At 36.8% G+C, this 13,724-nt stretch overlaps 1 protein-coding gene across 3 annotated transcripts in view; it reads right to left on the bottom strand.

Annotated features, from left to right (window-relative positions):
- LOC114355611 (paramyosin) overlaps positions 1-13,724 on the bottom strand; it is a 31,596-nt gene that overhangs the window by 2,305 nt on the left and 15,567 nt on the right. For all 3 annotated transcript variants that reach the window (XM_028308553.1, XM_028308554.1, XM_028308555.1), the window contains 14 exons: positions 12,410-12,525; positions 12,222-12,307; positions 11,702-11,846; positions 11,230-11,292; positions 11,068-11,139; positions 10,660-10,782; positions 9,648-9,683; positions 8,494-8,544; positions 8,326-8,406; positions 7,659-7,940; positions 7,334-7,444; positions 7,068-7,220; positions 5,260-5,408; positions 4,462-4,623 (listed from right to left, as the gene is read on the bottom strand). In XM_028308553.1, the coding sequence (XP_028164354.1) occupies positions 4,462-4,623; positions 5,260-5,408; positions 7,068-7,220; positions 7,334-7,444; positions 7,659-7,940; positions 8,326-8,406; positions 8,494-8,544; positions 9,648-9,683; positions 10,660-10,782; positions 11,068-11,139; positions 11,230-11,292; positions 11,702-11,846; positions 12,222-12,307; positions 12,410-12,525 (1,630 nt within the window). The remainder of the gene's footprint in view (positions 1-4,461; positions 4,624-5,259; positions 5,409-7,067; positions 7,221-7,333; positions 7,445-7,658; positions 7,941-8,325; positions 8,407-8,493; positions 8,545-9,647; positions 9,684-10,659; positions 10,783-11,067; positions 11,140-11,229; positions 11,293-11,701; positions 11,847-12,221; positions 12,308-12,409; positions 12,526-13,724) is intronic.

Raw genomic sequence — 13,724 nt, 5'->3', positions numbered from 1 at the left:
TATCGACTGCCAAATGACTAGTCCATTATACAACCAGAAATACAGAGAATACCTAATGTAAAATCAAGCACAGCATTTAAAGCCGGATCCAGACGAGTGTAACGCGTAATGTAATCAACCGTGTAATGTAATGGAAATAGTATGGATAGCACTTTAAGGCGGGTCCAGACATGTATCATTTGTGGACGGGTAATAACCCGTCCACATATGCGGTCATGATGACGCGTCGACGATACGGATACGGTGATCGGATCGGGCAAATGATACATGTCTGGACCCGCCTTTACATGTAATGCTCATAATGCCGTCCACACGTAGAATCCGTGTTACATTACACATAATCTTACATTACCCATTACCCGTCTGGACCCGGCTTAAGTTTTCATACATTTAGACACACGGTGCGCATAGCTAGCTATTCTCACTTATCAAACTTTACCTTCTATGGTACTCCCAATGCAAAAAGTTTTTTCTTTGCAAACCATCGAAATGAGAACTAAATAAAATTGAAAAAAATCATTAATCAGTTATAATTTCTTTAAAAGTTTCCAAATTGATTACAGGTAGAGCCTATTACTCAATACAATTTTGAATATTTGTTACTACACTCGGTATCAAATAAATCGCACCTCCCGCGACAAGCACTTACTAAACGTATGCATCCCCACTTCCCACCGACATTGGCACCATTTGAAAGCCTAGTTCTAACGATCATTAATTTCAAAGGAAAGGTTTTTACCCCAAAAATGTGTCTTTAGTAGGATCCAGAGTCACTTCTTCAAAAAATAAGCCTAGTTACGCTTGAGCCAACTTTTATGGCTACAAAACTGTTAAATTGGGATTAATCGCTATCCACCTGTCAGAAAGGACACGTAAGATCATTATTTGGTTTTATAACCACAAAAATTCGTCTACTTGGTCCCAGAGTGAGCCCCAAATGAGGCCTTTTTTCAAGTCACATTTAAGGTACCTACCTGTTAATTGTTTATAAAAAAAATTAAATGTGTTTTTCTTTAAGAGCGTTGTAGCAAAAAGTTGACGTTCGAATTTTAGGTTTTTATTGCTTGACGTCGCGTAGTGAGTGTGCAAANCTTACTTTAACATTGACATCAAAATTTTGGATGTCAAAAATCTGTCTAACATAAAACATCGGTTATTGTCAGTTAGGGTCAAAGTTAGGTGGTGCATTTCAGCCTTAGTGTATTTTAATTAAATTTAATACAAATAAGGATGACGAAAATAATCGATAAGTGATCTCACTCGAATATTTCTTATAGTAGGTACTAGGTATACAAGATGTCGAACAAATGGTTACTTACTGAAAAAGTGCTTCATGAGACCTAGCAGACGGCATCAATAATATGTTTAAGAACGAACTGAATCTATTCAAAAAACCTATATTTCCAGCTTTCATACATTTAATACAGTTGCAAACAAACACGAAATCAATGGTTTCTGAGAATTCTGAGTGCCTTAATGCCGTCCCCTTTATCTGTTTATTTAGTACTAGCTGACCCGGCGAACTTCGTACCGCCTTAGCGTAGAGATTTTCTTAATATTTTTTTCCGTAAGAACCATCCTTGGACTTCCACAAACATTTAAAAAAAAGAATGATCGAAATCGGTTCAGCCGTTCACACGTGATGCCGTGACAACGCGAAACGGGTTTCATTTTTATATATATAGATTTGTTAATTAGTATATCTTGATGATATTGTAGCAAGTTAAACCTAAAATCATGTTTTCCGTAAATAATTTAAATAAGAATGCAATTTACGAGTTTGTTGTTTGATTATTATATATTACTCAATTAAAAATTTAAATTTAAAAAATTAACACTTCTAATATGGTAGGTATGGCTGGCGGCATACATTTAGTATGAAATTCGGAAACATTGAATTTTCGCATAGATCCAGTTTATTCTTTGACCTATTTATTGTTATTGTTTTAAAGAGCTCATGAAGCACTTACAGGAACAGTAAACAGTTTCTCGATATCTTGTATAATTAAAAATCAAGTGAAATCACTTATCGTTTCCACCCTGTACCTATACTTTTAAAAATAAACTCATTTTATACGTTCATTTGTATAAGTATCTACAATACAAATACCTAACCAACTTAGTTGACGTTTTATAAAACTATTTGTCTAAGTGTCATCGAGCGACCGCTGGTGGATTTGCCATTTACCTGACCTACCCCTTTATTACTAAACGTTTAATATCAGATGAATAGTTACGCACCAATTTCTTTCATTCAGTCGTCAGTAATTGAACTTTCGGAAAAACATGACGAAGCGTTGTGTGACCATACAGACGCTATTCAACTTTTATTAGTAAGGAAGAGTATATTTTATGTTGGTAGAAACACAATAGCATAGACTAATGTTTTGACACCCTGTTAAAATTTTTATTAGTCATTTATTTTTTCCTGACCAAACAGATACCATAATAATATCTTTTATCTATTCTACCCATATTCTGTAAGTAAAATAATAAAAAGTTTGAAAAGAAAGAAATTACAAGTCCGATTTACCTAAACAAATAAATTAAAAATACTTGCGGATCAAAAGTACTCAATCATACTACAATTTACGAAAAAATCACGCGTGACGCATATACGTCAGTGGGCAGTCAACTGACATAGACCCGGCGTCTACGAGTGCCAAAGCACGACTGATTTATGCCATTTGATGCACCCGATTTTATAGTATTTTCAAATTAATTTTTCATTTGAAGATTGAAGATAGATATTTTTTCTTTTTCACACAATAATAGTACTATGTTTCTTCTTAAGTATAAAGTAGTTTATGTTGCCAAATGACTTTTAGATTATGAGATGTGACCTGTTTTCTTGCAGTAATTTTCTCGAATTTTGACTATCTTAGACATGATAAAAATGCATTTTAATGAATTAAACATCAAAATTTTCTCAATACACTTTCTTCTTCAGGGTATGCTTATTCTAATGAATACATTCTATCTTCTTACTTAGAAATAAATTTGTTGTAATATTAGTTCAAAGTTGTGCCTTCGCGAGTTATCTGGAAATCGGGCTTTCAAAATTCGCTGTTTTCGTAGGCAAAAATCCAATTTGAACGAGATTTTGTCAATAGACATTCCGTAAAAACGTATGATAATTACGATGATATAATTCAAAAGAAGCTATAACAATAAATTATATGACTAAAATCATTTCGAAATCTGCCAAATTCTCGATTTCTGCATGAAAAATGTGACAACGCTCTTAAGTTTATTTATTGGGCTTTCAAATAACACCAATATTGTTGGGCACCATGATTGTGTCAGAAGAAAATCTTTAAAGTTCGCGTCGCGGAAGGTGCGATTTATTTGATGTTGAGTGTAGTAACAGGTAAGTTACTAAAATGTAAATCAATTTTCAATTTATTAATTCTATCAGTTCCTTTAAAAATAAACAGAAAATTATCGACCTACTCAAACCAAGCCAATAATATATTTTCCTCGGATACTTTTTTAATTTAATTCATGATATTGACTTTAGCCCATTTAACACTTTAACCCATTTGCATATTTTAGCTTCTCCCCAAAATGTGTACAATCACTTCATCGATGTTCAGTATGATGTTTCAAAATCGTGTGGGCTTGAGTTAAGAAAAAAGGTTATGGTGTCGTATTACCATCATCATCGTCAGTATAATTAGTCTCCACTGCAAGAGGAGAACTCTCTTAATTTACCGGAGGAAAATGGAAGACTGTCTATGTCTACACTCCCGTCGCTGACCAGACGGGCTGGAGTGGCCTGATCTTGGGAAAATTTTCCTCGCCTCTTACGACATCCACGGAAAGGCAAGTCTTAAAGACTAAGAGCTAATGAACGCCAGACCTACGTCATTCTTTAAAAGCTGAAAGTTTGTCAGCGTATGCTCCCAATATAGGATAGAATGTTGGTGAATCATGAAGTTTGGGTCTGTCTGGCAAGGAGTTGGAACTGTCAAAACTATCTGGCTGACGTGGAAACAACTTATAATCATTGTCCAAATATTATACATAAAAATCAGATTTTATGGTTTAACGTAAGTAGAATTACAGTCTATTTAATGTACAGAAAAAGCCATCGTAAAAGTTAGGCTACGTTATACCATAAAAGCTGATTTTTATATAAAATATTAGGGCAATAATTACAAATAGTTTTCTCATCAGCCAGACAGTTTTGACAGTTCCAACTCCTTGCCAGACAGTTTTTTAGGATAGCTGCCAAAGCCACGAAGACCCAAACTTCATGATATATTGGGAGCATACGCTGACAAATTTTCAGCTTTAATAAAATGACGTAGGTCTGGCGTTCACCAGCTCTTAGTGTAGTATCCTAGCCTGCTAGAACCATGTATTTATATTTAAATTTTTGAACAGAGAACGTTGTGGATATCCTTCCAGCAGGGAACGTCATTTGGCTGAAACGAACGAATAGAGTACGTCACTTACTTGCGAATGGTGTCGGTACGCTCGTTGGACCGCTGCAAGGCACGCGCGGCCTCATCCCTAGCGCGGTCCAGCTCGCCTCCAAGCTGAGCGCACTCATGCATCTTCTCCTGCAGACGCTTCTCGTTGGCCAGCACAGACTCCTCCATCCTTATGACGTTGATCCTGGAAAAAAATAACTGTAGTATCTTGACAAGAACTAAGAATTATCCCAATTGCAGAGACAGAGAGGGCAGTTGACACACCAGTCAACTTTTAACCGACGCTATGATCTGTCATTTAATATTATTTTATGTGGTTTTAGTTATTATGCCTGCAATTTCCTAACCAAACTGAGAACATTCTAAACTGATTTGTTATTTTCCTAACCGGGCATTAATTCCGGAACCTCCGAGTCGATAGAGACCGATTTACTAACTACTGGATCAAGGAAAATGATAATGCCAACACAATAACAAGACGAAATTAATACAGTATTGATGAAATATCTACAAATTACTTGCCTGAAATTCAACAGCAAGTTTCTCAGAAGGTTCTAGTGTGCTAACAGGTTGGGTGCTGAGCAAAGATTAATCAAATAACGAAAATATTACGCGCTTTTATAATCCCCGGGAGACCACGGGGGCGTATGAGCGTGGTGACAACGTTTGAAGACATTTTAGGACTTATTAAAAATTTACTATGCAATTCTATTAGGCGTAATTCTTTCTACAGAATATTACATGAAAGTTAAAGCAATATTTGTTACTTTAAAAGTATAATTCTAAATATTATTAAATCTGAAATTATTTATAAACTTACTTCAGTCTCTCAATTTCGCTCTTGAGCGCCATGTTGTTTTCAGTGAGTTGAGCGATTCTCTGTTGCAACAGCGCCATCTGTTTTTCATCTGCGCCCTTCTCCGGTGGCTTTTCTGGACCTTTCAAGCTATTGTGTAGCAGTACGTGCACCTAAGGGAAAAAGCGATAAACATTTTAGTTTAAAAATACAAAAATATTACCATTTTTAGGGTTCCGTACCTCAAAAGGAAAAAACGGAACCCTTATAGGATCACTTTGTTGTCCGTCTGTCCGTCCGTCTGTCAAGACCCTTTTTCTCAGGAACGCGTGGAGGTATGAAGCTGAAATTTATATCAATTACTCAGGTCTACTGTCCCTTGAAGCTGTGAAAAAATCAAACTTCTAAGCCAACGCAATCAAAAGATACAGCCGTTTATGCCGCAAATTTTCGACACTTGCAAGGGAATCAAAACCTACAGGGTGCTTCCCGTGAACTCAGAATCTTGAAATTTGGTACGAAGCAACGTCTTATAGCATAGATAAAGGAAAAATTACGAAAACCATAAATTTTTAGTTACATCACATAATATATATTTTTTTAATAATTTTAAACTTACTACCCATTTCCTCATAAACGCGTAGAGGTATTAAATTGAAATTCATACCAAATACTCAGGTCTATAATACCTTTAAGCTGTAACAAAATCAAACTTCTATGTCAACGCAATCAAAAGAAACAGCAATTTAAGCTGCATATTTTGAAACTCGCAAGTACTCGCAAGGGAATCAAAACCTAAAGGGTACTTCCAGTCGACCTAGAATCTTGAAATTTGGCATGAAGCAACGTTTTATAGCACACATAAAGGAAAAATTCCGAAAACCTTAAATTTTTAGTTACATTACAAAATATATATTTTTTAATAAATATAAACTTATTACTTTTTTCCTCATGAACGCGTAGAGCTATCAAGTTGAAATTCATATCAAATACTACAAAATAAAGGATTACTTAAACGATAAAGAGATCTTTGTCTTAAGTTTATGCTCCTCCATCTTTCCCCATTGTAATGTTATGAATTTCCTTTTTCAATAAAAATACCATAGTTATGACTCGATTGTCGTAATGAACGAACTTTGTAAACCTTGCAGGTTTGTACGGAACCCTCGGTGCGCGAGTCCGACTCGCACTTGGCCGGTTTTTTTTATATGTAAAATGTTTAGAAAATCCTGTTTATTTAAATTTTGTGGTGTTCTGAGTAATTAATTCTATGTGGCGCCGTTATTCTACCTCCATTGTGTTCGCCAATCAGGTGTTCACCTGTCAACTGCTTTAGTGCGAAGCCATGAGCATATTTAGTCACATGAAAAACATTCTGCGCGTGTATAGCTTAGACTTCAGTTCTTAGAAAGCTCCGATAAATAATTCCATGTAGCTACGAACATCAAATACCAACATTCTGTCGCCAACCTAAAGATTACACGTGATTTGCTTTCACGGACCTTCATCGGCCTGTGACATTATGATACCGACACTTAGCGCTTTGCTTATCGTAAATTATTTTGTCATAAACTTTTCAAGCAGGGTGCTGCCTTCAGCAAGCCTGGGGTAGGAGCCTCATACAGTTTTCCTACCATCCCTAAAGGTTCGGCCAAGCAACGCATGCAGCCCGCGTGCATGATGACGATGCCGATCAGACGTAAACGCAGTGATCGCCATCACAATCGCCCACACAGGCTGCACGCGTTTGTTACAGAGGCATATTCAGAGTCTCGTAACGTTAGGAACGAAAGTAAAAGAATCAATGTCCGTCTCATCAAGATTGTTCCTACCTTTTCCCTGGCACAGTTCAGCTCCCTGGCCAGCTGTTCAGCGTTGTGCTCAGCGATCGCCTGCGCTTGTTGCGCATCCTTCAACCTCATCTGTGTTGCTTTCAGCAGGTCCGGGATGGGAGCTAACTCTTGAAGCTTCTCTTGGAACTTTATCTGCAGAGAGGAACGTTTCTTGTATACAATAAAGTTTGATGAAACGCCATTACACAAAGTCTGGTACCTACTGTCTTATGTTTATAATAGCGCGTCAGTAAAAAGATGCTAACCTTAACCCGTTGTATCTCAAGATTGATTTGTTCGCTTATTCTCGTATTGTCCATGTCCATCATGTCCATTTGGCGTCGCTGCTCCTCAACGAGTTGCTGAGCTTGTAAGTACTAGAACAGAATAGAAATACTTATAACTATTCCTCCCGGAAACAATATTAAATTGTCTACCAAGTTGTGTAGAATGTCAGCTGTGTAATATAAGTTTTTAAATACTGTCTCATATTTGCTCCATAATAATATAAGCAATATCAGATGTTATTAATATGGCGTGTATGAGAGATATCGCTTGTGATTTATGGATAGTATTGGACAGAATACTTACTTTGACCCTGTAGTCCTGCAACTGATCGTTTTGCTCCTTCATCAGCATCCTTAGCTCGTCGATCTCCTCCCTCGCTTCTCTGTAGCACTGCTTCAAGGCTCTCACGTTGACCTCCTGCTCGAAGGCTTGCTCCTTCGTCCCCATCAACATGTTGGTGTGAGTCGCCAGCCCTTCGAACTTCATCTCGAGCTCGCGAAGTTTGTTCTGGACCTCTCGATGTTGACATCTTTCTTTCTCTAGTTCTTCCTTCTTCTTTAGCAGTTCGGCTCGAAGCATCGCACACTGTTGAAATATTAGTGAAAAATCGTATCCCAGTCAATAACTCTTTACCTCCTCAATGTGTATAATCAACGAAAATGTAGAATATACCTATATAGATTTAAAATATGAAATCTGCTCAATTAATTTTAAATCTATTGGTAACATGAATTTACAGAGGAAAATATTTCAACATTTATTTTTAAAACCACGAACCGTAACATTTTTTCGTATTTTTAACAAAAATTACTTTATATTTATAATACTCAGATTATCATAGCACTAAGATTTTGGTAAATTTGAGAAAATAGTGGAGCAGGTAAACCATTATACAGTATTTCATTATTCAGAAAGTCTCTAGTGAAAAGAAACTTACACTGAAAGGAATATCTTAATTTGTAATTCTTACCTCAGTGACTTTAGTCTTGAAGTTTTCTTCCGTTTGTCTTAGTTGTATTGTAAGCCTTTGAACTTCTCTCTCAGCTGGAGTCTGAAGATTTGAATTAAACGACATTATTGTATTTCATTGCTGTTCACAAAGGTATAGTAAACGGAGATATAAAATTATTATTATTACCGGCGGGGCATTTGGATTGCATGGTGCAGGACAGGGGGGGCAAACGCCGCACTGGAAAAAAAACAACCTTGTAAAAACTTTACGCTCTCAAATGAAACGGAGCTCCGAGATCGCGGAAATATTGTAAACAGAAACCCCAATATTTCTCTTGGGTGTACAACGCAAAAGCAAACAACCCGCTTTTTCAACTCTCCATAGGATCTAGACTCAAAGGGATATGTTCATCAAACGACTAAGGGCGTTTCGTATTACTGTCAAAAATAACATCGCAATATCCAATTTTGTCTGGTTTTGATTGCGTCTACTTTATCTGCGTCTTTTTTTGTCTGTATTTAACTCGAATGCTCTGGTATGAGGAACATTTTACCCTTTTCTCTATCAATTCGAAATATTGTTCATTGATTCAAATACCTTAAATGGGTGTGTTTTCCATTCGATTTTGATAATGTTTGAATGTTACAGTAAACATCTATTCAGTCTATGATCTTAAAGGCCAAAGGTGTGGAGTGACAGCTCATTGTGGTACTCCGCCGTGATAACAAAGAATAATGGAACACTGTGGGAGGAATATCAGGTTTCTTGGTTCCTTCGGGCCCACAATGGTCGTCGCGTGACAACACTGCCTCGTATAACAAACTGTAATTATCGAGAATTATCCCGAACCTTTCCCCGAGTTTCTTGTTAAAAGGAACTCCATTCCGCATCCGAAGTAATGTTTGATTTAATTTACCATTAATTACTTTCGTTCTTGAAATAAAACGTATCCCCTTTCGGGCAAAAATAAACGAAAAATGTAATGCGATTCCAGTGAAACCACTCGAAAACTTCATTAAGAATAACGATCCATACATGTGCATTCATTATGTATGAATGTAAAATACATTTCAAAAGGACTGATAATTTAAAATGTGTTGCTGATATGGCATTTAATTGCTGAAACGTGTATATTTTTCACATGAACTATCTTTTGAATGAGTTTTTCCTTTTGAAATTACTTTTCGCCCTGTTTTTGGACACACAGGACACAACATCAACTAACTTTAAAATGTTCACATTCCATAACAATGACAGTAGTTCAAAGATGTAAAATAAAAAGCTAGAACATTTTAGCTACTAAGAAAAGGCAAATTCTTTTTTATAAGAAGGGTACTCACAGCTCGGGACATAGGCGGTACGGGAGGTCCTCCAGCCTAAAACAAAATATTGAGTATCTAATTAACCGACTTAAATCAATATTTACATTACATCCGTTTTAAAGTCTAGGTTTTCACAACTCAGTGTGCTTTTATAGGTGCTATTAGAAACTTCAACCATGCCGAAGGACATGGTAGATTCATAAAGCAAGTAAGAATTATGTGGCGAATTTTGTAAAGCATAAATAGAACTTATGAGTCATTTAATTTAATTTAGCCGGAGTTTCCACGTCATATTAATATCGCAATCTTCCTCTTAGAGGCAGTTTTCCGCAGCTATGGCATCTTCTTACTTTTAAATGTTATTTGAAATCTACATAAAAGCGGGTATTCGCAGCATTATCCCGGTGAGTTCTTAGCCTTAGTATGCAGCGCTGTCTAGCTGCGGTAATATGACAGCAACCGCTGTCGCCGCGCTGAGATCAATGCACGGCGGAAATTGAAATGCTAAAGTAGACCCTGTGTAGTGACGGGAACGGGCAGGATCAGGAATGAAAAGATATGGTTGGTGGATAAAAATCAATAAAGAATCAAGTCCAATAGGAAATCCACATGCCAACTACGAGACGAGAAACGCAACGGAAACGATAGCTTAAATAAAAATTTGAATTAAAATGTCCTTAGGATAGTAAGTATGTAGAACAATTATAGGGGAATAGAGGGTGGTTGGTTTGGTACGGATATGTATTGGGATGATCGCCTTAACGTGAGAATGAGTATGTATTGTAGGTTCATCAATATGGGTAAAGGTTTAAATTATAATTAAATTATATAAATTAAAATTAAAATTAAATTATAAAATTAAAATTATTTTTTTTATCGAGAGAGGCCCGACAAGCTGTTAAATGAAATTGACAAGTCGCGGCGTTTAGTCGCCGCGTCTGTCGCCGCGATTTGTCGCCCAGTGTGCGCTATCGCTTGGGTTAAAATTTGAGCTATTTTTAGAGTCTTTTAATGAATAATTTAAAGTTACCGGCTGTTCGAAGCAAGTGTTAGCGCCGCCGCCCCCGCGACAGGCGCCGCCCGCGCCCTTCACGGTGTCCATCTCGACTCGGATGTGCCGAACTTCCACTTCCAATTCCCCGAGATGCTTCTCCTGCGACATATAATACGACAGTTGTAACCTTAAAGTGCCTTCACATTTAGGCAACTTTAGCAACGCGACTGTCGCGCGGCTCGTAATTTCATACTCTGCCTGCAGTCATGCGACTGCCGCGCTGCTGCCGCACAACTTGCAACGTGAAGGCGCTCTTAGATCGAATTGATCCACATTTTTTGATCCTCTTACTTAGAATCAATCCAACATTAAATATGCTTCTATTTATTTTAAGCTACTAATACAGAAATTCAAATCATAATAAAAATATTATGCATGACTTACAAGTTCGACGGTTGAGGTTTTATATTTCTCCAATTTAACGATAAGTTCTTCAGCTTCCAAGTTTTTCTCCAGCTAAAACAAATATAGTACCAAACCCTTTATAATATCTAATAAGCTAGATAAACAGTAAAACCACAAAAAAAACAATAATTATTTTCCAACCTGAGCACAAACTTCGCTTTCTTTTTGGCTGATTGTCTCTTGATTCATCGCAGTCGCATCGCCCTAAAAATATAAATAAGTTATCAATCAATCTTCTATACAGCATTAATTGAGGGCCAAAAGTTAAAGTACAAGCAAGTTATAATACTCTATATCAGTAATAAAAGGCTTTTGTCAACCACAAAAACGACAGCAAGCAAAATGAAAATGCATTTCTCATTCAGAGAATACCTTAGTCGCCACAAGCGCACCCTACGCTCATATTGTGAAATTAATTAATAACTGACAATACCAATTAACTTTCACATAAAAAAATAACGAATCAACGAAGTGGTTTTTACCGTGATCACAATTAATTGACACAGATTCTGTACCGCATTGTAAACTTAAGGGATTTTATGCAATTGAACTTAATAAATCCGGTTACTTTCGGTGAATTTAACTACTCGCATGACCAACCAGTTTACGGTACCTCAGGGCTATTTCTGCTCAACTTTTCATGTAGCACCGCGTTTTCTTTACTCATCATCTTCAGTTCACCCTGGAGTCTCTTAATTTGAGCTCTACAAGTCTCCAAGTTCTGGTCTTTGGTCATCAATTCCTTGTACAAAATATACCTAAAAAGAAACACAAAACATGCACTAACCTTGGTTTATCCATCATTTTTCTTCCTGTTCCTTACAAAAACATATTTTTTATTGTATTTCTTTTCTACGGACGCACAAAGTGCGTGGCGAGTTTGGGTTTTGTTCCGAATGTGATTGACATATTATTGAAAATGTCTTCGATGTTTGAAATCAGCGGCTGTCAACGACTGCCAGTAATGCGCTCAAAATTAAATCAAACCTCTTTTCGGAAATAAAATTCAGAGAGCGGGGAAAATAAGGGCTAATTTATTATTTTACTTATAGCGTTTTTGACTTTAAAAAATTAGTTTACCTACAATCAAAATGAATGAAGTACGCAGGTATTTAAGAAAAGGAGTAGTTAACCTCTTGACCTCCAAGTCAGCGTTATCTGCCACCAACTTCTCCTGCATATCGTAGCTTTCACTCAGCCTCCTCGTCAGGTCAATTTCCTTAAAGAAAACACGTTTTCCGTTACAAGTGTATATTTTTCAATTTTTATGCTGACAATTTTGAATTTGTTATTTGCGTTTGGTACAGGATATGGGACGTACGGATTTGCTTCGGACGGGAGGGTCGCAGACCACGACTCCAGGAGGCTCGGAGGAGCGTCCTCCGGCTAGGAGCACGGTGGGGTGGTTCATTTTCATCTCGTGGTAGAGAGGTGGTTCTGTAAGAGAAAGAGTTAAATTATTCTCATGAAACGGATGCTCGCCGATCATCTCGAGCAGGTTGAAAATAAAGGGTGGTTCATTTTCATCTCGTGGTAGTGTTGTGGGAATCTAAAAGAAGAAACAGAAAGCTCATGGAGTGCTCGCTACTTGATTACATTAAGCCGTTGTGCAAGTGGTAGAGCACCACTTTTTGTGTTTACGAAAGAAGTAATTTGTAAGGAAAAATTCATTCAAAAGCTTTTATCTTTGACAAGCTCCTCGTATCCCGCGTTGATTTCGATCTATCAAAGAGAAAGTCTTTGCAGCACACACTTTCACCGGATAAATATACGTTCCAAACCTTTTAAATGAGAATAACGGGTTCCCTATACAAACTTCCATCCCCTATTAAACAGCCCATAATATTATTTATTTTTGCTATATCAAAATAGCTTTTAAAGCGCTCATAATTACCTCTACTTATTCCAAAATTCATTCAGGCGTGAAAACATTATAGATGGATGAGGTAACTGGCACGAATATTGGAAATTGGAATGGATGCACCTGACTTCCAAGCATACTAGCTTTGAATGCTTTGCTTGAATTTCCGTTCGCATCTCGCAAACGGAGTGTAAAGGACGGGTCTCTCAGGAAATACGGCTAAAGCAAGATCTCAATGCTTCCCTTTGTATACAATTCCAAGTTGAATCGGTCAGGAATTAGCTAAACTCCTAACTTAACAAGTTAAAGTAAACCAACTTAAGGAAATACGACAGCTATAACACTATATGAAGCCGTAACAATTCTCATGAAACTCGTACGAGCCCCTAGTGTTATAAAATATTAACGAACTTTCAAACACGCAATTTAACACTGTAAATGCAAAATCAAAATATCTATTTACCCACTACTGCCATAATATTTACCAATGTAATGTATTTTGCGGTTTTCATCCAGCTTGTGACAACGTTCGTTATTGATAAACAAATATTTTCAGTAGATTATTCAGGTGACATAAAATGGAATATGAAAATGTTTTAATATTATTATAAGACAACGCAGTGACATTATCAAATATTTACGAGTTATTATAATTTAAGTAATCTCCAATTCAGGGTTCGAAAATATCCGATATTTATGATAATACTAGCTTTCCGCCCGCGGCTTCGCCCGCGTGGAATTTTGTCTGTCACAGAAAAACTTTATCGCGCGCGTC

The sequence above is a fragment of the Ostrinia furnacalis genome, unplaced genomic scaffold, assembly GCF_004193835.3.
Source record: "Ostrinia furnacalis isolate ACB-3 unplaced genomic scaffold, ASM419383v2 OfSCF2432, whole genome shotgun sequence".
Lineage (NCBI taxonomy): Eukaryota > Metazoa > Arthropoda > Insecta > Lepidoptera > Crambidae > Ostrinia > Ostrinia furnacalis.
This window is presented reverse-complemented; position numbering and strand designations above follow the sequence as displayed.